At 48.0% G+C, this 20193-nt stretch overlaps 1 protein-coding gene across 2 annotated transcripts in view; it reads right to left on the bottom strand.

Annotated features, from left to right (window-relative positions):
• coro2ba (coronin, actin binding protein, 2Ba) overlaps window positions 1-18612 on the bottom strand; it is a 69419-nt gene extending 50807 nt beyond the window's left edge. For both annotated transcript variants that reach the window (XM_079554722.1, XM_079554723.1), the window contains exon 1: window positions 18528-18612. In XM_079554722.1, coding sequence (XP_079410848.1) covers window positions 18528-18542 — 15 coding nt within the window. In that variant the 5' untranslated portion in view covers window positions 18543-18612. The remainder of the gene's footprint in view (window positions 1-18527) is intronic.
• Window positions 18613-20193: the final 1581 nt, after the last annotated feature.

Raw genomic sequence — 20193 nt, 5'->3', positions numbered from 1 at the left:
ATATAAAAACTAATCTAAACTAACTGTATACCTGACCCTAATCCTAACCTTAACGGGGCTAGATGCAAGTTAGTCATGTTATACTCACGGCTGCCACCTCAGGTCTTATGTGTAACTGCAGCTTCTATATTAAGCTCGTGCATGACGGCACTTCAGACCCGAATTAAAACTTTCTGAGTGACAGTGCAGGATTTTAGAGGCAGTTGTGGTGAACAGGTCTGAGCTCATTCTACACATTAGGACATGGCTGGAAAATACTCAGTTTTAACATTTTTAAACTCCATATAGTCCCTTTAAGGATAGTGGAGTTTACAGAAGGTGTCTTTCAGACGTTAGTACGAATCTGACCAATCACAGAGTCGATAGTCCCGTGCATTTCCCGTCCTGACAGTGGAGAGCTGCAGGCAGGACCTCATGGAACATAGAAGAAATATTAGTAATAAAAATGGAGGGCAAAATAGAGAGAGGGAGAAAAATTAGGGCAAAAATAAATTAAAAAAAAGGTAAAAAAATGTTTTTATAAAACATTGTGCAAAACAAAAAAAGGCATGAAATAAGTAAAAAAAAGTCTTAAAAGTCTTAACTTATAAAAAAGTTTATTTGAGCGGAATAAAGCGAGTTACTTCCTGGTCCTAACGTGTCCCAGCTCTGATCACACTCATGTTTAAGGCGAGACGCTGCAGGTGAACGTTTACTGCAGAGAGATCAGTTTGAAACTGTTGCTGTAGATTTACTGACACACTGACCAGTTTGCCTTTACCCAAATCTAAAAGCCTCTCGAAAAACAGTGTGAAAAGAGAAACAAAAATGAAACAAAACGAGGATGAAAACGCGACAAACGTGTGACGAAAAGTCGAAGAAAAGGTGACAAAAATGTGACAAAAACCCTTTAAAAGACATTAGATTTGAGTAAAGCCAAACTGGGCGTGACCGGCTGAAAAACACCAACATAAACCCCTGTGACTGCGCCCCCCCCCCCTCAGCCACTCAGTCCACTTCAGCTCGACCCCTCCCTTCCGTCCTGCCTCCCCTCGGCCTGGCACAACCTCCTCATTTTTGCGGTTGCCGTGCCGATGCCAGCGTTCCCCCCCCGCGCCTCCCCCCCCCCACGCCTCCCCCCCCCCCCCCCCGCCTCCCCCTCCCCCCCCCCCCCCGCCTCCCCCAGCCACAGCCGTTATGTTTTATGACGAGCATGTGGCTGCATTGACTCTGTTTCTTCTTCTTCTTGAAGGTCAGTTGGCAGGACGTCCCGCTCACAAAGAGGTCCCACTGCGGCCGCTGAACAGTCCCATGAGAAACGGCGAAGGCGGCTCAAAAGTGCGAGGAAGGAGCGATCAATGCCTCCCCCAGGCCTCGAGGGGGGGGGGGGGGGGGGAGACGCCTCACGGAGAGCACAGTCCGGTCTGAGGAGTCTCTTTGTGCGCTGGTTTCATAATCTGTGAGCGGCGGACGGTCTCATGGGGGGGGCGGACGGTCTCATGGGGGGGGCGGACGGTCTCATGGGGGGGGCGGACGGTCTCATGGGGGGGGGCGGACGGTCTCATGGGGGACGGACGGTCTCATGGGGGGCGGACGGTCTCATGGGGGGGGCGGACGGTCTCATGGGGGGGGGCGGACGGTCTCATGGGGGACGGACGGTCTCATGGGGGGGGCGGACGGGCTCATGGGGGGGGCGGACGGTCTCATGGGGGGGGGCGGACGGTCTCATGGGGGACGGACGGTCTCATGGGGGGCGGACGGTCTCATGGGGGGGCGGACGGTCTCATGGGGGGGGGCGGACGGTCTCATGGGGGGCGGACGGTCTCATGGGGGGGGGCGGACGGTCTCATGGGGGGGGGCGGACGGTCTCATGGGGGACGGACGGTCTCATGGGGGGCGGACGGTCTCATGGGGGGGCGGACGGTCTCATGGGGGGGGGCGGACGGTCTCATGGGGGGCGGACGGTCTCATGGGGGGGGCGGACGGGCTCATGGGGGGGGCGGACGGTCTCATGGGGGGGGCGGACGGTCTCATGGGGGGGGGGCGGACGGTCTCATGGGGGACGGACGGTCTCATGGGGGGGGCGGACGGGCTCATGGGGGGGGCGGACGGTCTCATGGGGGGGGGCGGACGGTCTCATGGGGGACGGACGGTCTCATGGGGGGCGGACGGTCTCATGGGGGGGCGGACGGTCTCATGGGGGGGGGGCGGACGGTCTCATGGGGGGCGGACGGTCTCATGGGGGGGGGCGGACGGTCTCATGGGGGGGGGCGGACGGTCTCATGGGGGACGGACGGTCTCATGGGGGACGGACGGTCTCATGGGGGGCGGACGGTCTCATGGGGGGGCGGACGGTCTCATGGGGGGCGGACGGTCTCATGGGGGGGCGGACGGGCTCATGGGGGGGGCGGACGGGCTCATGGGGGGGGCGGACGGTCTCATGGGGGGGCGGACGGGCTCATGGGGGGGCGGACGGGCTCATGGGGGGGCGGACGGGCTCATGGGGGGGGCGGACGGGCTCATGGGGGGGCGGACGGGCTCATGGGGGGGCGGACGGGCTCATGGGGGGGGCGGACGGTCTCATGGGGGGGCGGACGGGCTCATGGGGGGGCGGACGGGCTCATGGGGGGGGCGGACGGGCTCATGGGGGGGCGGACGGGCTCATGGGGGGGCGGACGGTCTCATGGGGGGCGGACGGTCTCATGGGGGGGCGGACGGGCTCATGGGGGGGGCGGACGGGCTCATGGGGGGGGCGGACGGTCTCATGGGGGGGGCGGACGGGCTCATGGGGGGGCGGACATTCAAATGCACTTCAGCAACTCAGACTAACAAGACGGGACGACAGAAGGAATCAGTCATTCTCATCTGCATTATGTTTATCCAATAAAGTAACTTAACCTAACCTAACCTAACCTAACCTAACCTAACCTAACCTAACCTAACCTAACCTAACCTAACCTAACCCTAACCTAAACTAACCCTAACCTAACCTAACCTAACCTAACCTAACCTAACCTAACCTAGCCTAACCTAACCTAACCTAACCTAACCCTAACCCTAACCCTAACCCTAACCCTAACCTAACCCTAACCCTAACCCTAACCCTAACCCTAACCTAACCTAACCTAACCTAACCTAAGCTAACCTAACCTAACCTAAAGCCGACAGAGCAGGAGTCTCGGACCTTTTGCACCTAAAGGCCTCTCAGGTTTATTGATCCATTTGCAGCGAAACCTCAGAACAAACGGTCACTGTGTCCAAAGTAGAGGCTCAAGATCAACAATAGTTCGATAAATTTCAAATCGTCTGCCAAGAGTCCAGTGACAGAGACAAAAGAGTTGGAGACGCCATCAGAGTCTGACCCGAGACACATTCATCCTTCTTTAACACATTGAAGCTGCGCTGTCTTGGGGGTTTTCCTGGAGAGCCGACAATCCAGATACTTGTAGCATCACAGTGTTTTCTGTGTTTTAGCTACAGAGGCTCTTCTCTCTGGACAGACACGAACGTTATGTGAAGAAATGCCTAAATATCTCCCTTTCAAGGACAACATTGTTGACATGTTTTGAAACACGCGTGTTCTCGATCTCTTTTTATGGCGTGTGCATTTAAACAGCCTGGTTCTGGATTGAAGACTTTAACAGGATGTTTCTCAGTCGTCCTTGGGCCGATTTTAACCACGCCCCCTCAGACTAACACCACGCCCCCTTAGACTAACACCACGCCCTCTCAGACTAACACCACGCCCCCTCAGACTAACACCACGCCCCCTCCGACTAACACCACGCCCCCTTAGACTAACACCACGCCCCCTCAGACTAACACCACGCCCCCTCAGACTAACACCACGCCCCCTCAGACTAACACCACGCCCCCTCAGACTAACACCACGCCCCTCAGACTAACATCCGCCCCCTCAGACTAACACCACGCCCCCTCAGACTAACACCACGCCCCCTCAGACTAACACACGCCCCCTCAGACTAACACCACACCCCCTCAGATTAACACCACGCCCCCTCAGACTAACACCACGCCCCTCAGACTAACACCACGCCCCCTCAGACTAACACCACGCCCCTCAGACTAACACCACGCCCCCTCAGACTAACACCACGCCCCCTCAGACTAACACCACGCCCCCTCAGACTAACACCACGCCCCCTCAGTATGTTCAGGGCCTATTTCACCAGAGACGTTGCAGAGACTCATACAAAGGGCTGAGGGAGACTAGTCAGAGACTAGAGTTGCCAGAAGAAATTCCAGGAAGCCTCGGTGAAAACGAACAGGTTTGATTTCCACGGAGCCTCCGCACGGTTCAAGCAGCTGTGGCAACGTTGTGGTCGGAAACCACAGACGCCCATATAGGGTCATGTTTGAACTCCAAAACTACTTTAACAAATACTGAATTATGATGTAGTTTTCTACCCAATATAGATACAAAGACATGGAGAGGAGCAATGTGGTTCAACAGCCCATAAATACATAAAGGAGAATGCTAATGCTACATGCTAACACTAAATATGACTTCTATTATTGACCTTTATTTAACCAGGAAAGTCCCACTGAGATTAAGAATCTCTTTTTCAGGGGAGTCCTGGCCCCAGAGGGGAATCTATTTTACATGTTTTTAGTGGTAGGGGAAACCGGAGTACCCGGAGGAAACCTACGCAGACACGGGGAGAACATGCAAACTCCACACACAAAGGCCCCGTCCAGGTGGGAATCGAAACCGGGACCTTCTAGCTGTGAAGCGAGAGCGCTAACCACTGCGCTACCGTGCCGCTCCGACTTCTACTGAACAATCTGCTGTGAAAAAATCATCCATATGTGCTGGATTTAGACTCTACTTTGTGTGTGATGTATACGTTTATATTCCAGAGAGATTAGATACAGTCGGCATCACCGTGTCAGAGGACCTGAAGGCAGTTCCTCCAAAAACATGCTGCTCAGGACTAGCCCAACACTTACACGCAATTTCATCAAGCAATTGCACAGAGACAAATAAAGCAGTTAACTCAAAATCAAAATCTAGAAATGATTCTTTATTCGCCCAATGCACCTGGGTAAGAAAACAGTGCGTGTGTCATGTATGTCACATGTCGTGGCTGAAGTCGTAACAGCATCAGTTCTTGTGGTGTCAGAAACAGAAGCAGCAGCAGTAGTAGTACTGGAGGTAGTCATATTGGTAGTATTATTGGTATTGGCGGTAGTGGAAGCTTCTCCTCCTCCGCTCCATGTGTTTGCCAAGTCCTGTTTATCGTCTCCCACTCACTTACACTCTCACACACAGTCATACAGAACATGAGTGCAGCTTTAGAGGCATCACTCCCGCCGGGCAATGACGGGCTCACAGTTTCCACTATAATGCAACAGAAACACTTCAATCTAATATTTAAAAAGTACAGCCTCGAAATGGAAGTGCAACATCTGATATTGTTATATGTTTGCAGCTCGACAGTCACTGCTGAACCCTGTTAGAGGATTGTTTTGTTCCAGCTGATCTCTGTGGGCAGATGAGGAGCAGATACTGTAAGTCACTACATTTACTGTGTGGGGATCTGACCCTCCCTGAGCCAGACCAGAAGACCTGGTTCTCACTACATTTACTGTGTGTGGATCTGACCCTCCCTGAGCCAGACCAGAAGACCTGGTTCTCACTACATTTACTGTGTGGGGACCTGACCCTCCCTGAGCCAGACCAGAAGACCTGGTTCTCACTCACTACATTTACTGTGTGGGGATCTGACCCTCCCTGAGCCGGACCAGAAGACCTGGTTCTCACTCACTACATTTACTGTGTGGGGATCTGACCCTCCCTGAGCCGGACCAGAAGACCTGGTTCTCACTCACTACATTTACTGTGTGGGGATCTGACCCTCCCTGAGCCGGACCAGAAGACCTGGTTTCTCACTCACTACATTTACTGTGTGGGGACCTGACCCTCCCTGAGCCGGACCAGAAGACCTGGTTTCTCACTCACTACATTTACTGTGTGGGGACCTGACCCTCCCTGAGCCGGACCAGAAGACCTGGTTCTCACTCACTACATTTACTGTGTGGGGATCTGACCCTCCCTGAGCCGGACCAGAAGACCTGGTTCTCACTCACTACATTTACTGTGTGGGGATCTGACCCTCCCTGAGCCGGACCAGAAGACCTGGTTCTCACTCACTACATTTACTGTGTGGGGACCTGACCCTCCCTGAGCCGGACCAGAAGACCTGGTTCTCACTCACTACATTTACTGTGTGGGGATCTGACCCTCCCTGAGCCGGACCAGAAGACCTGGTTCTCACTCACTACATTTACTGTGTGGGGATCTGACCCTCCCTGAGCCGGACCAGAAGACCTGGTTCTCACTCACTACATTTACTGTGTGGGGACCTGACCCTCCCTGAGCCAGACCAGAAGACCTGGTTCTCACTCACTACATTTACTGTGTGGGGACCTGACCCTCCCTGAGCCGGACCAGAAGACCTGGTTCTCACTCACTACATTTACTGTGTGGGGACCTGACCCTCCCTGAGCCAGACCAGAAGACCTGGTTCTCACTCACTACATTTACTGTGTGGGGACCTGACCCTCCCTGAGCCAGACCAGAAGACCTGGTTTCTCACTCACTACATTTACTGTGTGGGGACCTGACCCTCCCTGAGCCGGACCAGAAGACCTGGTTCTCACTCACTACATTTACTGTGTGGGGACCTGACCCTCTCTGAGCCAGACCAGAAGACCTGGTCCTCACTACATTTACTGTGTGGGGATCTGACCCTCCCTGAGCCAGACCAGAAGACCTGGTTCTCACTCACTACATTTACTGTGTGGGGATCTGACCCTCCCTGAGCCGGACCAGAAGACCTGGTTCTCACTCACTACATTTCAGCTTCATTTGGCAGCAAAGATCATTGTTTTCACTCAAACTTGGCTGTAAATACTGTTTAAAGTGACGTTAGCCTGCAGTTAGCTTTGCCCGTTAGCCTGTTAGCTTCTTCTTCGTGATTCAATTAGTGTGTATTTGTGACTCCGGTCCGGTGGCAGTCAAGTTGCAATTGTGGTTTTCTGGGAGATGAAAGACCCCCCAATCATCCCATTAACACTTGTATTACCCCCACAGGGACAACGGGAAGGATTTATTAAGCTAAACAAGTTACTTAATGCTGCTTTAAAGGAACAGGCCATCATTTTTCCACTGAGATCTGTTCATACCAGAGCTTAGACGAGTTGATGTGTACCTGTCTGGTCTTTGTGTGTGCCCTCAGTCACGCAAAATGAGCCAAGATGTTGTTAGCGTTTGGCCTCTCGCAGTATATCCTATAGCTCCAAACGGGATGATGAAGACCAGACATGTATGTATAGGGTTGGTATACAGAGGGACATCAGTCTGGGACCTCCGCCCTCGTCAAACGAGTCCATGTAATCAGATTAGTTTATTTGCTGTCACATGTTGAAGCAGCGTCACTCATGGGACACGGAAGTCCCTCAGAAACAATCTACAGGCGACGCACGGGAGAGACAGCCGGGTTTCTTGATTCATAAACATATAAACTTCGTAACGTTCATTGTGTCTACTTGTGTAATGGCACAGCGGCAGATGATCACTGACTGGTTTACTCCACTTCCTGTTTGCTTACGTAGGTTCCACTGACTCAATCACTGGTTCAGCGGAGAGTCTGGTTTCCAGGCAGTAATTGACTCCTGTTTCGATCCAGCACGCCAAAATAAAAGCACACAGCTCGTCTCATTGATTAGTTCAGCAGGTACTTGCAACATTACAAGAATATAATCAAATACACACATTTGAAGTGTTTTGTCTGTTAATAGTCAGGCAGAAAGAACAAATGAACTAATGAACTGTATGAATGAATAAGATGGTGCTTTTATTTTGGTGTGCTGGATCGAAACAGGAAGTCACTTTTTGGGCGGCGTTGTTATGATTTGAAGTTATGCACAGAGTCGATTGTGCACCGGGGTCAGGAGCTCGGTTTGGAGCCACTGCCCCTTCACGTCGAGAGGAGCCAGGATCCTGTTACGACTGGATAAGGAAGTCTGAGCATCTCTGCGACTAAATGACGCCTTTATTGACAGAGCCCACACTTGTCAGAGCTCCTCTGTCAGAATAATATTGTTTTTGTTCCCCAGATATTACAGTAGTTCTCGTCCTAAGTGCAAAGCTTTTCTATAATGAGTAAAATGGGATTAGTATCAAGTCATGTTTATGGAACAGAGAGAACAGTTCTCCATCTGAGGCCATACAGTTACTCAAGTATCTCCACAACATAAAGAGGCTTCATGTTTTCACTCCATGAATATAAACAGAGGTTGTTGAATGTGAATATCCTCCTCTCTCAAGGTGACTCCCGTCGTCGCCGAGCTGCTGCCAGTCCACCATTACCTCAGAATCCATGAGCTCACTCTTTTCTCTAATAACACACTTTTTCCAGGGCTGTCAGAACAAATGTAGGTCACACCTTTTCCTACCTGCCCCAGAGAAAGAGCGAGGCCTCCATGAGGACTGGAGGGAGGAGTTTGCCCTTGTCTGGAGAGCAGCTGCAGACGGAGAAGCATCTCTGCGGGAAAACGCTCTTCCTCAGCCGCGGTTTCACTCTGATCCGTGTTAGAATGTGTGTGGAGGCTTGTGTTTGAAGCAGCGCTCGTTTCACAGACTATAAAGTACTGTCGTAGTAAGAGAAGGCGCCAACACAAAGAAAACCGTCTTTTACAGAAGCTAAAAATAGATCGTAAAGCAAGTCAAACAAGCGCTCAAGCTAAAGTCGCTTCCAAGGTTTTCTGCAACAAAACATGTTCAGACGCCAAAGAACTACGATCCAGTAGGTGGCGACATGTGCCTCACTTTGACTGTGGTAGAAGAAGAAGAAGGAACTAATCTGTACGATGATGACACAATCCTCTATCGTCCAGCTCCAGCCTTGGCACCGCTTTGTCCCAAATTCAGCACAGCTTTGATTTACCTCAGCAATCTCTGATCTCAAAACGTACGGTTTTCTATCAAAATCTCCCACAAACTGATGATCTGGTTAAAATGGTTTCCTTTATTGTTAGGGAGGCACCGATACCACTTTTTCTAAAACCGATACCAGTACTTTGATTTAAGTACTCGCCGATACTGAAAACCGATACGAGTACAAGGCATTTTCTTCAACAGACTGACTTTTTCACATCAGATTGGTTAGACATGTGTTAATTTACTAATTTACATTTCCTTAAGTAAAGTCGGCGACGCTTTAAGTTACATCAGAAATGAACAGATTATCATTCAATATTATTTGTATGTCTCTGTCCATCACAGACAGAACAGCTCATGTCCTAAAGCTCCTCAGTGCTTGTGCTTTATTCACTTATGTATTTGTATTTAACAATAGTATTGAGATGTTACTTATTACTGCAGATAAATGCTCTCTTTTCTCCTTTACTTCAGCTCCGTGTGGATTTTCTCCTGTGTTTATCGAAACTTATCCAGGAGCTTCAGCATTTTGATTGTTTTGCTGCAGCTCATTTTGGCTCAATATAAACATGCTGTATCTCTTGATTTGGGATTTTCTGAGGACTTTTTAGTCGCTGGGTTAGTTTTTCAGATTAATTAGCCCCTGGGCATAAAACGAACTGTTAGCCGCGGCTAGTTAGCAACATTAGCATCATTAGCCTGTATGTTGTAAACACTGCAGACATTTAGCTCTGGTTAAATCCAGCTCAGACTCTGGTTTAGGGAGTGTCGTCTGTAATAAAGTCAGCTCTATGTGGAATATTGTGTTTACACTAAACTATTCTCCAGTTTGTTGATATTTTCTCTCCTCAGTGGAGCTGATACACGGCAGGAGGTATCGGGACCTGATTAATGAGTACAAGCGTGTGGTATCGGCCCGATACTGGTATTGGTTCATCCTTGACTAAAACTAAAGATTTTTGTCAAAAGTCCAAGTCTAAAATGAAAGTAAACTGTTTTAAAGGAAAGGTCAGATCTTTATCATGATAAATCCATCCTCAGTCTCAGAATGTTCTGTTCCACCTGCTGCTTCATGAGCAGACGTCCTGATCGTTTTTCCTTAGGCAGCAGCGTTGTGTCACACAGAGAGGACAGTCTGAGGGTGAATAAATCAGACTTTTAAATGAGAAAAGCTTTTAGAGTTGACAGATTCTGAGCTTGTCCTTCACAAACACAAGTGCAGTGACTCAGCTGCCATGTGTTTCAGAAAGTCTGCAGGAGTGAAACCAGACCGAGCTTCACTGTGAGCTCCCTCACACCCACAGGGGGCGGGGACCACAGCTTGAGGACCTCTGGTGTCACACTCTGTCTGCCTGAGGGAGGTGTCTGGAGGTGCTAATGGACTAAGAGGATTGGACCGGCTGCGACACTAAGCCTCGCTCTGCTCCCTGGTAAACAAACAGCAGGAGGAGGACACGCCCTGAGCTGCATCAGAGGGAAACATTCAGATCTTTATTGCCCCGTGAGCCGATGGGCTCCTCTGCAGCCCGACTCCACAGTGCAGAGGGAAACATTCAGATCTTTACTGCCCCGTGAGCCGATGGGTTCCTCTGCAGCCCGACTCCACAGTGCAGAGGGAAACATTCAGATCTTTATTGCCCCGTGAGCCGATGGGCTCCTCTGCAGCCCGAGTCCACAGTGCAGAGGGAAACATTCAGATCTTTATTGCCCCGTGAGCCGATGGGCTCCTCTGCAGCCCGAGTCCACAGACCGCGCTCCGCCTAATCTGTTTCCACGTCCCAAACCCACACGGCCTCCACCCTGACCCCCACGCACCGCCGTCCCGGGCCTGTGTTTAGTGGCTTTCTGGTCCCTTCTCATCAGAACTGCAGCACTTCCCCTGCAGGCACTTCGGGACGGTTTGGGAACAGCCAGTGCAGCAACATTAATACAGAACTGTCTTTATGCTTTCTGTTATTTTTCTTTATGTTTTCTGTTATTTTACTTTGTAGATTCTCACTGAAGCCATTTATTTATGAATGAACTCATATGGAATTATGTTTAAATGATCTGCTCCGATATCTGATACAGGTATCGGATGACTGAGCCGATACTGAGAAAAATACGATACTTGACATCGGCTACAAATATCCAATACTTGTTTTAGCTGAAAAACACACATTTCACCAACTAAATCTCAGTGAATATGAATTTATGGATTTATATGGACGTGTTGAAGCTCTGAATCTGAGGTAGATTTATCTCCACAAACATTGTCGCTGCCAATGGCCGAGATTCACCACGACTTGAGGGCCGACGTTGCTGCAGTACCTCCATGTAGTGGCGGCAGAACAAGCTCATTTTTGCATTGCATAGCATTGACTTAAAGGAACAGGCCACCATGTGTATACTGAGATATGAGCATTGGCCTCCTCCAGTGTATTCCTATGGCTCCAAACGGGGGTGAAGTTAGAAGCGGCCAGACAGGTACGGATCAACTCGTCTAAGCTCAGGTAAGAACATATCTCAGTCTGGAAAAACGGTGGCCTGTTCCTTTAAGACACGTCCTAAACAACTGTAAATCTGGTGCCTATTTGTAAAACTTTCTACAGCTGGATCTTCCTCCTGAGAAAACGCTGGGTTAGTCACAATTAAAGGCACCAGCTTGGTTTTCGTAAGAAACATTATCAGAATCTCGTACTAATGAGGTCCTGTTTGCATCGGAGCCGCGCGGCTCAGACCGAACTACACGTCACGCGAGGGCGGAGTCTACAGTGAAGGTCCCGCCCTTAAGCCCTTTTTAGGAACAGGCTCCGTCAGGGCTAAGGAGGAGGAGTCTGTGAATCCGCCATGATGGAGGAGAGAGTGATGACGGTCTGTTGATAATATGGTCGCTGCTAGCAACAGATGCTAATGCTAACGTAACGATGGTAGAAATACCTGAAGTAGCCTAATAAATAAAGTGCTTGTATTGTAGTTTATGAAATGATGTAAAGAATAACTAGAATTGAGTGAATGATTACTGCAATGGAAAGTCTGAGTGTCCAGAAAAGCGCTGCAGTACTATTGTTATTATTAAAGCCACACTGCGTAACTTTTTGGACTTTACTGTGGCCATCAGTACAAAACATGCTCCTATGACCAGCTCGACACAGAAAGTGCTGCTACTGCAGTGGGATGATCACATAATGTATTTGATGAGAACTTAACCTGTTTGAATCTGAAACTCTGCTGCCTTTACTCCACATCTCCATGGAGACGAGCCGGAGACGTCCCGACTCCCGGTGACGTCACAGTCACGTCTGAGGAGCTGAGCCGCTCACAGCAAACACTCATGTTTGTTTATACATTAATTATCATGAACATATCGGTCGTATAAAAACACTTGTATTTCAGTTTTAATTTTGGGGTAAAATCCTACACGATGTGGCTTTAATAATGACTGAACACATTTGTGATGGACCAGCTGTAATGGTCTGATCACTTCATGTGAGTTGTTTATGTTAATGTAGCTTAAAGTCTGTCAGAAACACCAGGATATTTAGTGCAGAAAAGTCCAGGAATTCTCTTGTTTTTATATTAACCTGTTTGAACCGAGAGGATCTTTTTCCTCACGTCATCAGATTTTTTTTCCATCATTTTTTTGTTGGGTATTCAACTCATTTTTGTCACTTTATTTGTCATTTTTTTGTCAATTTTTTATCTTTTTTTTATTTTTATTTTTTGTCACATTTTTGTAATTTTTTTCATCAATTTTTCATCAAAATTTTGACATTTTTTTGTAATTTTTTTTGTCACATTTTGTAACATTTTTGTCATTTTTTTTGTCATTTTTGGTCAATTTCTTGTGACATTTTTGTGACATTTTTGACTCTTTTTCATCAATTTTTCGTCACTTTTTTGTCCCATTTCCATCATTGTTTTCGTCTCAGCTTTTCTCCAGAAGCTTTTGGATTGGGGTAAAGCCAAACTGGAGAAAATGTGCTCGTTTCAGGTGGGAGTTAAGGGAGGTAAATAGATATAATTGATCTGTATTGGGGCTCGACCAGTAAACTGTATTATGTTTTTGACCTGATGTTTGGATTGATCTCATGACAAAGGAACATTGACTCATAATGACTTCCTGAACAGCTCCGTCTCTTAAAGACTCGTGTGTGTTTGATCCACCTGCTGATGTCACGAGGTGCTGCGGCGCTCAAACTGCCTCCACTACACAGCAGCGAAAGAGCAGCTCTGGTCCGGACGAGAAACGATGTCAGAAACTAACAGAAACTAAAGAGAAACCAAACCAGCAATAACACAACAATCAGCGAGTAAAGACAACAATCAGCGAGTAAAGACAACAATCAGCGAGTAAAGACAACAATCAGCGAGTAAAGACAACAATCAGAGAGTAAAGACAACAATCAGCGAGTAAAGACAACAATCAGAGAGTAAAGACAACAATCAGCGAGTAAAGACAACAATCAGCGAGTAAAGACAACAATCAGCGAGTAAAGACAACAATCAGCGAGTAAAGACAACAATCAGCGAGTAAAGACAACAATCAGCGAGTAAAGACAACAATCAGCGAGTAAAGACAACAATCAGCGAGTAAAGACAACAATCAACTCACATAACAGCCTCAATACAAAGCAAATGAGTGATCCCTCTGTGGCCAAAGCTGCCCTGGGACTGACTAGTTAAAACGGATCTACCAGTTCAATCTCGGTCAAATCTTAGTCCCGGTTTAGTCCTGGTTTAGTCCTGGTTTAGTCCTGGTTTAGTCCTGGTTTAGTCCTGGTTTAGTCCTGGTTTAGTCCTGGTTTAGTCCTGGTTTAGTCCTGGTTTAGTCTTGGTTTAGTCCTGGTTTAGTCCTGGTTTAGTCCTTGTTTCGTCTTGGTTTAGTCCTGGTTTAGTCCTGGTTTAGTCCCGGTTTAGTCCTTGTTTCGTCTTGGTTTAGTCCTGGTTTAGTCCTGGTTTAGTCCTGGTTTAGTCCTGCTTTAGTCCTGGTTTAGTCTTTGTTTAGTCCTGGTTTAGTCTTTGTTTAGTCCTGGTTTAGTCCTGGTTTAGTCCTGGTTTAGTCCTGGTTTAGTCCTGGTTTAGTCCTGGTTTAGTCTTGGTTTAGCCCTGGTTTAGTCCTGGTTTAGTCCTGGTTTAGTCCTGGTTTAGTCCTGCTTTAGTCCTGCTTTAGTCCTGGTTTAGTCTTTGTTTAGTCCTGGTTTAGTCCTGGTTTAGTCCTGGTTTAGTCCTGGTTTAGTCCTGGTTTAGTCCTGGTTTAGTCCTGGTTTAGTCCTGGTTTAGTCTTGGTTTAGCCCTGGTTTAGTCCTGGTTTAGTCCTGGTTTAGTCCTGGTTTAGTCCTGCTTTAGTCCTGCTTTAGTCCTGGTTTAGTCTTTGTTTAGTCCTGGTTTAGTCCTGGTTTAGTCCTGGTTTAGTCCTGGTTTAGTCCTGGTTTAGTCCTGGTTTAGTCCTGCTTTAGTCCTGCTTTAGTCCTGGTTTAGTCTTTGTTTAGTCCTGGTTTAATCCTGGTTTAGTCCTGGTTTAGTCCTGGTTTAGTCCTGGTTTAGTCCTGGTTTAGTCCTGGTTTAGTCTTGGTTTAGCCCTGGTTTAGCCCTGGTTTAGTCCTGGTTTCGTCTTGGTTTAGTCCTGGTTTAGTCCTGGTTTAGTCCTGGTTTAGTCCTGGTTTAGCCCTGGTTTAGTCCTGGTTTAGTCCTGGTTTAGTCCTGGTTTCGTCCTGGTTTAGTCTTGGTTTAGTCCCGGTTTAGTCCTGCTTTAGTCCTGGTTTAGTCCTGGTTTAGTCCTGGTTTAGTCCTTGTTTCGTCTTGGTTTAGTCCTGGTTTAGCCCTGGTTTAGTCCTGGTTTAGTCCTTGTTTCGTCTTGGTTTAGTCCTGGTTTAGCCCTGGTTTAGTCCTGGTTTAGACCTGGTTTAGTCCTGGTTTCGTCCTGGTTTAGTCTTGGTTTAGTCCCGGTTTAGTCCTGCTTTAGTCCTGGTTTAGTCCTGGTTTAGTCCTGGTTTAGTCCTTGTTTCGTCCTGGTTTAGTCCTGGTTTAGTCCTGGTTTAGTCCCGGTTTAGTCCTTGTTTCGTCTTGGTTTAGTCCTGGTTTAGTCCTGGTTTAGTCCTGGTTTAGTCCCGGTTTAGTCCTTGTTTCGTCTTGGTTTAGTCCTGGTTTAGTCCTGGTTTAGTCCTGGTTTAGTCCTGGTTTCGTCCTGGTTTAGTCCTGGTTTAGTCCTGGTTTAGTCCTGGTTTAGACCTGGTTTAGTCCTGGTTTCGTCCTGGTTTAGTCCTTGTTTCGTCTTGGTTTAGTCCTGGTTTAGTCCTGGTTTAGTCCTGGTTTAGTCCTGGTTTCGTCCTGGTTTAGTCCTTGTTTCGTCTTGGTTTAGTCCTGGTTTAGTCCTGGTTTAGTCCTGGTTTAGTCCTGGTTTCGTCCTGGTTTAGTCCTGGTTTAGTCCTGGTTTAGCCCTGGTTTAGACCTGGTTTAGTCCTGGTTTAGTCCTGGTTTAGTCTTGGTTTAGTCTTGGTTTAGTCCTGGTTTAGTCCTGGTTTAGTCCTGGTTTCGTCCTTGTTTAGTCCTGGTTTAGTCCTGGTTTAGTCCTGGTTTAGCCCTGGTTTAGACCTGGTTTAGTCCTGGTTTAGCCCTGGTTTAGTCCTGGTTTAGTCCTGGTTTAGTCCTGGTTTAGTCTTGGTTTAGTCCTGGTTTAGTCCTGGTTTAGTCCTGGTTTAGTCCTGGTTTAGTCCTGGTTTAGTCCTGGTTTCGTCCTTGTTTAGACCTGGTTTAGTCCTGGTTTAGTCCTGGTTTAGTCCTGGTTTAGTCCTGGTTTAGTCCTGGTTTAGTCCTGGTTTAGCCCTGGTTTAGTCCTGGTTTAGTCCTGGTTTAGCCCTGGTTTAGTCCTGGTTTAGCCCTGGTTTAGCCCTGGTTTAGTCCTGGTTTAGTCCTGGTTTCGTCCTTGTTTAGACCTGGTTTAGTCCTGGTTTAGTCCTGGTTTAGTCCTTGTTTAGTCCTGGTTTAGTCCTGGTTTAGTCCTGGTTTAGCCCTGGTTTAGTCCTGGTTTAGTCCTGGTTTAGCCCTGGTTTAGCCCTGGTTTAGTCCTGGTTTAGTCCTTGTTTAGTCCTGGTTTAGACCTGGTTTAGTCCTGGTTTAGTCCTGGTTTAGTCCTGGTTTAGTCCTGGTTTAGTCCTGGTTTAGACCTGGTTTAGTCCTGGTTTAGTCCTTGTTTAGTCCTGGTTTAGTCCTGGTTCAGTCCTGGTTTAGTCCTGGTTTAGTCCTGGTTTAGTCCTTGTTTAGTCCTGGTTTAGTCCTGGTTTAGTCCTGGTTTAGTCCTGGTTTAGTCCTGGTTTAGTCCTGGTTTAGTCCTGGTTTAGTCCTTGTTTAGTCCTGGTTTAGTCCTGGTTTAGTCCTTGTTTAGTCCTGGTTTAGTCCTGGTTCAGTCCTGGTTTAGTCCTGGTTTAGCCCTGGTTTAGTCCTGGTTTAGTCCTGGTTTAGTCCTGGTTTAGTCCTTGTTTAGTCCTGGTTTAGTCCTGGTTTAGTCCTTGTTTAGTCCTGGTTTAGTCCTGGTTCAGTCCTGGTTTAGTCCTGGTTTAGCCCTGGTTTAGTCCTGGTTTAGTCCTGGTTTAGTCCTGGTTTAGTCCTGGGTTTAGTCCTGGTTTAGTCCTGGTTTAGTCTTGGTTTAGTCCTGGTTTCGTCCTTGTTTAGTCCTGGTTCAGTTCTGGTTCAGTTCTGGTTCAGTTCTGGTTCAGTCCTGGGTTTAGTCCTGGTTTAGTCCTGGTTTAGTCCTGGTTTAGTCCTGGTTTAGTCCTGGTTCAGTTTCTGGTTCAGTCCTGGTTTAGTCCTGGTTTAGTCCTGGTTTAGTCCTGGTTTAGTCCTGGTTTAGTCTTGGTTTAGTCCTGGTTTAGTCCTGGTTTAGTCCTGGTTCAGTTCTGGTTCAGTTCTGGTTCAGTCCTGGTTTAGTCCTGGTTTAGTCCTGGTTTAGTCCTGGTTTAGTCCTGGTTTAGTCCTGCTTTAGTCCTGGTTTAGTCCTGGTTTAGTCCTGGTTTAGTCCTGGTTTAGTCTTGGTTTAGTCCTGGTTTAGTCCTGGTTTAGTCCTGGTTCAGTTCTGGTTCAGTTCTGGTTCAGTCCTGGTTTAGTCCTGGTTTAGTCCTGGTTTAGTCCTGGTTTAGTCCTGGTTTAGTCCTGCTTTAGTCCTGGTTTAGTCCTGGTTTAGTCTTGGTTTAGTCTTGGTTTAGTCCTGGTTTAGTCCTGGTTTAGTCCTGGTTTCGTCCTGGTTTAGTCCTGGTTTAGTCCTGGTTTAGTCCTGGTTTAGTCCTTGTTTAGTCCTGGTTTAGTCCTGGTTTAGTCCTTGTTTAGTCCTGGTTTAGTCCTGGTTCAGTCCTGGTTCAGTCCTGGTTTAGCCCTGGTTTAGTCCTGGTTTAGTCCTGGTTTAGTCCTGGTTTAGTCCTGGTTTAGTCCTGGTTTAGTCTTGGTTTAGTCCTGGTTTAGTCCTGGTTTAGTCCTGGTTTAGTCCTGGTTAAGTCCTGGTTTAGTCCTGGTTTAGTCCTGGTTTAGTCCTGGTTAAGTCCTGGTTTAGTCCTGGTTTAGTCCTGGTTTAGTCTTGGTTTAGTCCTGGTTTTGTCCTGGTTTAGTCCTGGTTTAGTCCTGGTTTAGTCTTGGTTTAGTCCTGGTTTTGTCCTGGTTTAGTCTTGGTTTAGTCCTGGTTTAGTCCTGGTTTAGTCCTGGTTTAGTCCTGGTTTAGACCTGGTTTAGTCCTGGTTTAGTCTTGGTTTAGTCCTGGTTTAGTCCTGGTTTAGTCTTGGTTTAGTCTTGGTTTAGTCCTGGTTTAGTCCTGGTTTAGTCCTGGTTTAGTCCTGGTTTAGTCTTGGTTTAGTCTTGGTTTAGTCTTGGTTTAGTCCTGGTTTAGACCTGGTTTAGTCCTGGTTTAGTCCTGGTTTAGTCCTGGTTTAGTCCTGGTTTAGTCCTGGTTTAGTCCTGGTTTAGTCCTGGTTTAGTCTTGGTTTAGTCTTGGTTTAGTCTTGGTTTAGTCCTGGTTTAGTCCTGGTTTAGTCTTGGTTTAGTCCTGGTTTAGTCCTGGTTTAGTCCTGGTTTTGTCCTGGTTTAGTCTTGGTTTAGTCCTGGTTTAGTCCTGGTTTAGTCCTGGTTTAGTCCTGGTTTAGTCCTGGTTTAGTCCAGCTTTAGTCCTGGTTTAGTCCTTGTTTAGTCCTGGTTTAGTCCTGGTTTAGTCCTGGTTTAGTCCTGGTTTAGTCCTGGTTTAGTCCTGGTTTAGTCCAGCTTTAGTCCTGGTTTAGTCCTTGTTTAGTCCTGGTTTAGTCCTGGTTTAGTCCTGGTTTAGTCCTGGTTTAGTCCTGGTTTAGTCTTGGTTTAGTCCTGGTTTAGTCCTTGTTTAGTCCTGGTTTAGTCCTGGTTCTTCTGTCCCACTGCCGTCAAAAACAGCGGAACTTTTAGTGCAAAAGCCGCAGCAGATCCAGATCCAGATCCAGATCTATGTCCGGGTCCGGGTCCGGGTCCAGCAGCAGCACAGACTGAGACTCCAGAGCCCCCCAGGTCCCGCAGGTCCCGCCGCACCGTCCCGTTAGCATCACTCACACTCACGCGCTCACTCATCCCGCAGACAAAGTTCAGGAGATGGTCCTACCTTGGTGACAGTCATGCAGAATCCCGGCGTGTCGGTCTGCGTCTCTGTCCACGAGCGGCCGCGCAGTGATGAGACACCGGAGAGAAGAGGAGAGGAAGAGGAGAGGAAGAGGAGGGAGGAAGAGAGGGGAGGAGAGGACGGACCGCTGAACGTGCACCGGAGAGAGAGAGAGAGAGAGAGAGGGAGGGAGAGGGAGGAGAGAGAGAGGGAGAGGGGTGGAGAGAGAGAGAGGGAGGGGTGGAGGGGAGAGAGAGAGAGAGAGAGGGAGAGGGGTGGAGAGGGAGAGGGGTGGAGAGGGGGAGGAGGGAGAGGAGGGAGAGGGGTGGAGAGAGAGGGGGAGGAGGGAGAGGAGGGGACGGGCAGGCTGGTGCTCGTGCTGCTGCAGTGCGAGTGTCTCTGTGATGAAGCTGCAGAAGGGAGCGGCAGCGGATCTAAGACCTGCAGATTCACGACCGCGGATTCAGGACCAACGCTTTTCAGACTGTTTTCTCCAGTTTGGCTTTACCCAATTCTAAAAGCTTATTAAAAGCATCAAACCGGTTATAAAAGACGAGACATGAAAACGAGGTGATGAAAATGCAACACAAAAGTGGCAAAACAGTGACGTCATCAGAGTGAAGGAAACGATCCCTTGAGATCATTTTTAGTTTTCAAATGAGGTGTTACTCGGTGACGTCATATCGCTAAGCATTAGCTAAGGATTAGCAGCAATTATAAACTAATGGAGATTTTAAAATATATATAAAATGTTAAAAAGATAGATGTATTTACCAGCAGTAACGGAGCTCCTCTCCACTTTTTTCACTGTTTTTAGCTAATGGTCAATGGGAATGTATGCTAACAGCTACAAAGATGGCGGATCTCCATGGTAACTGTGGAATTTCCTGAACTCTACAGGCTGTAAGCTCCAGTCACGAAGCCGGATAAAATGTGCTCGGTTAAGGTGAGGGTCAAGAGGTTAAAAATGTATGAAAATGTACAAATAAAATGTGGGTTCGATCCTCATGCGTAACGTGCACCTGAGGTTTATGACAGTTATGACTCATTCTGATCTTTAAAGGGACTATACAGAGTTTAAAAATGTTAAAACTAAGCATTTCCCTCCTCCCACATGTTCCTCCATGTCCTCATGTGTAGCATGAGCTCAGACCTGTTCACCACAACCGTTCATGCACGAGCTTAATATAGAAGCTGCAGTTACACGTATGACCTGAGGGGGCAGTAGTGAGTATAAAACGACCAACTTGCATCTAGTCCTTTTAACACCAGCCAATTAGCTCCATTTTTTTTTAAAGAAAAGAAAAGTTTTTAATTTTTACGTTCTAGATTGGGTTTGTGGGTCCTGGTTTAGTCCTGGTTTAGTCCTGGTTTAGCCCTGGTTTAGTCCTGGTTTAGTCCTGGTTTAGTCCTGGTTTAGTCCTGGTTTAGCCCTGGTTTAGTCCTGGTTTAGTCCTGGTTTAGCCCTGGTTTAGCCCTGGTTTAGTCCTGGTTTAGTCCTGGTTTAGTCCTGGTTTAGTCCTGGTTTAATCCTGGTTTAGTCCTGGTTTAGTCCTGGTTTAGCCCTGGTTTAGTCCTGGTTTAGACCTGGTTTAGTCCTGGTTTAGCCCTGGTTTAGCCCTGGTTTAGTCCTGGTTTAGCCCTGGTTTAGTCCTGGTTTAGCCCTGGT

The sequence above is a fragment of the Gobius niger genome (assembly GCF_951799975.1).
Source record: "Gobius niger genome assembly, chromosome: 4".
Taxonomy (NCBI): Eukaryota; Metazoa; Chordata; class Actinopteri; order Gobiiformes; family Gobiidae; genus Gobius; species Gobius niger.
Note: the sequence above shows the minus strand (reverse complement) of the source record. Positions and strands in the feature narration are given on the sequence as shown.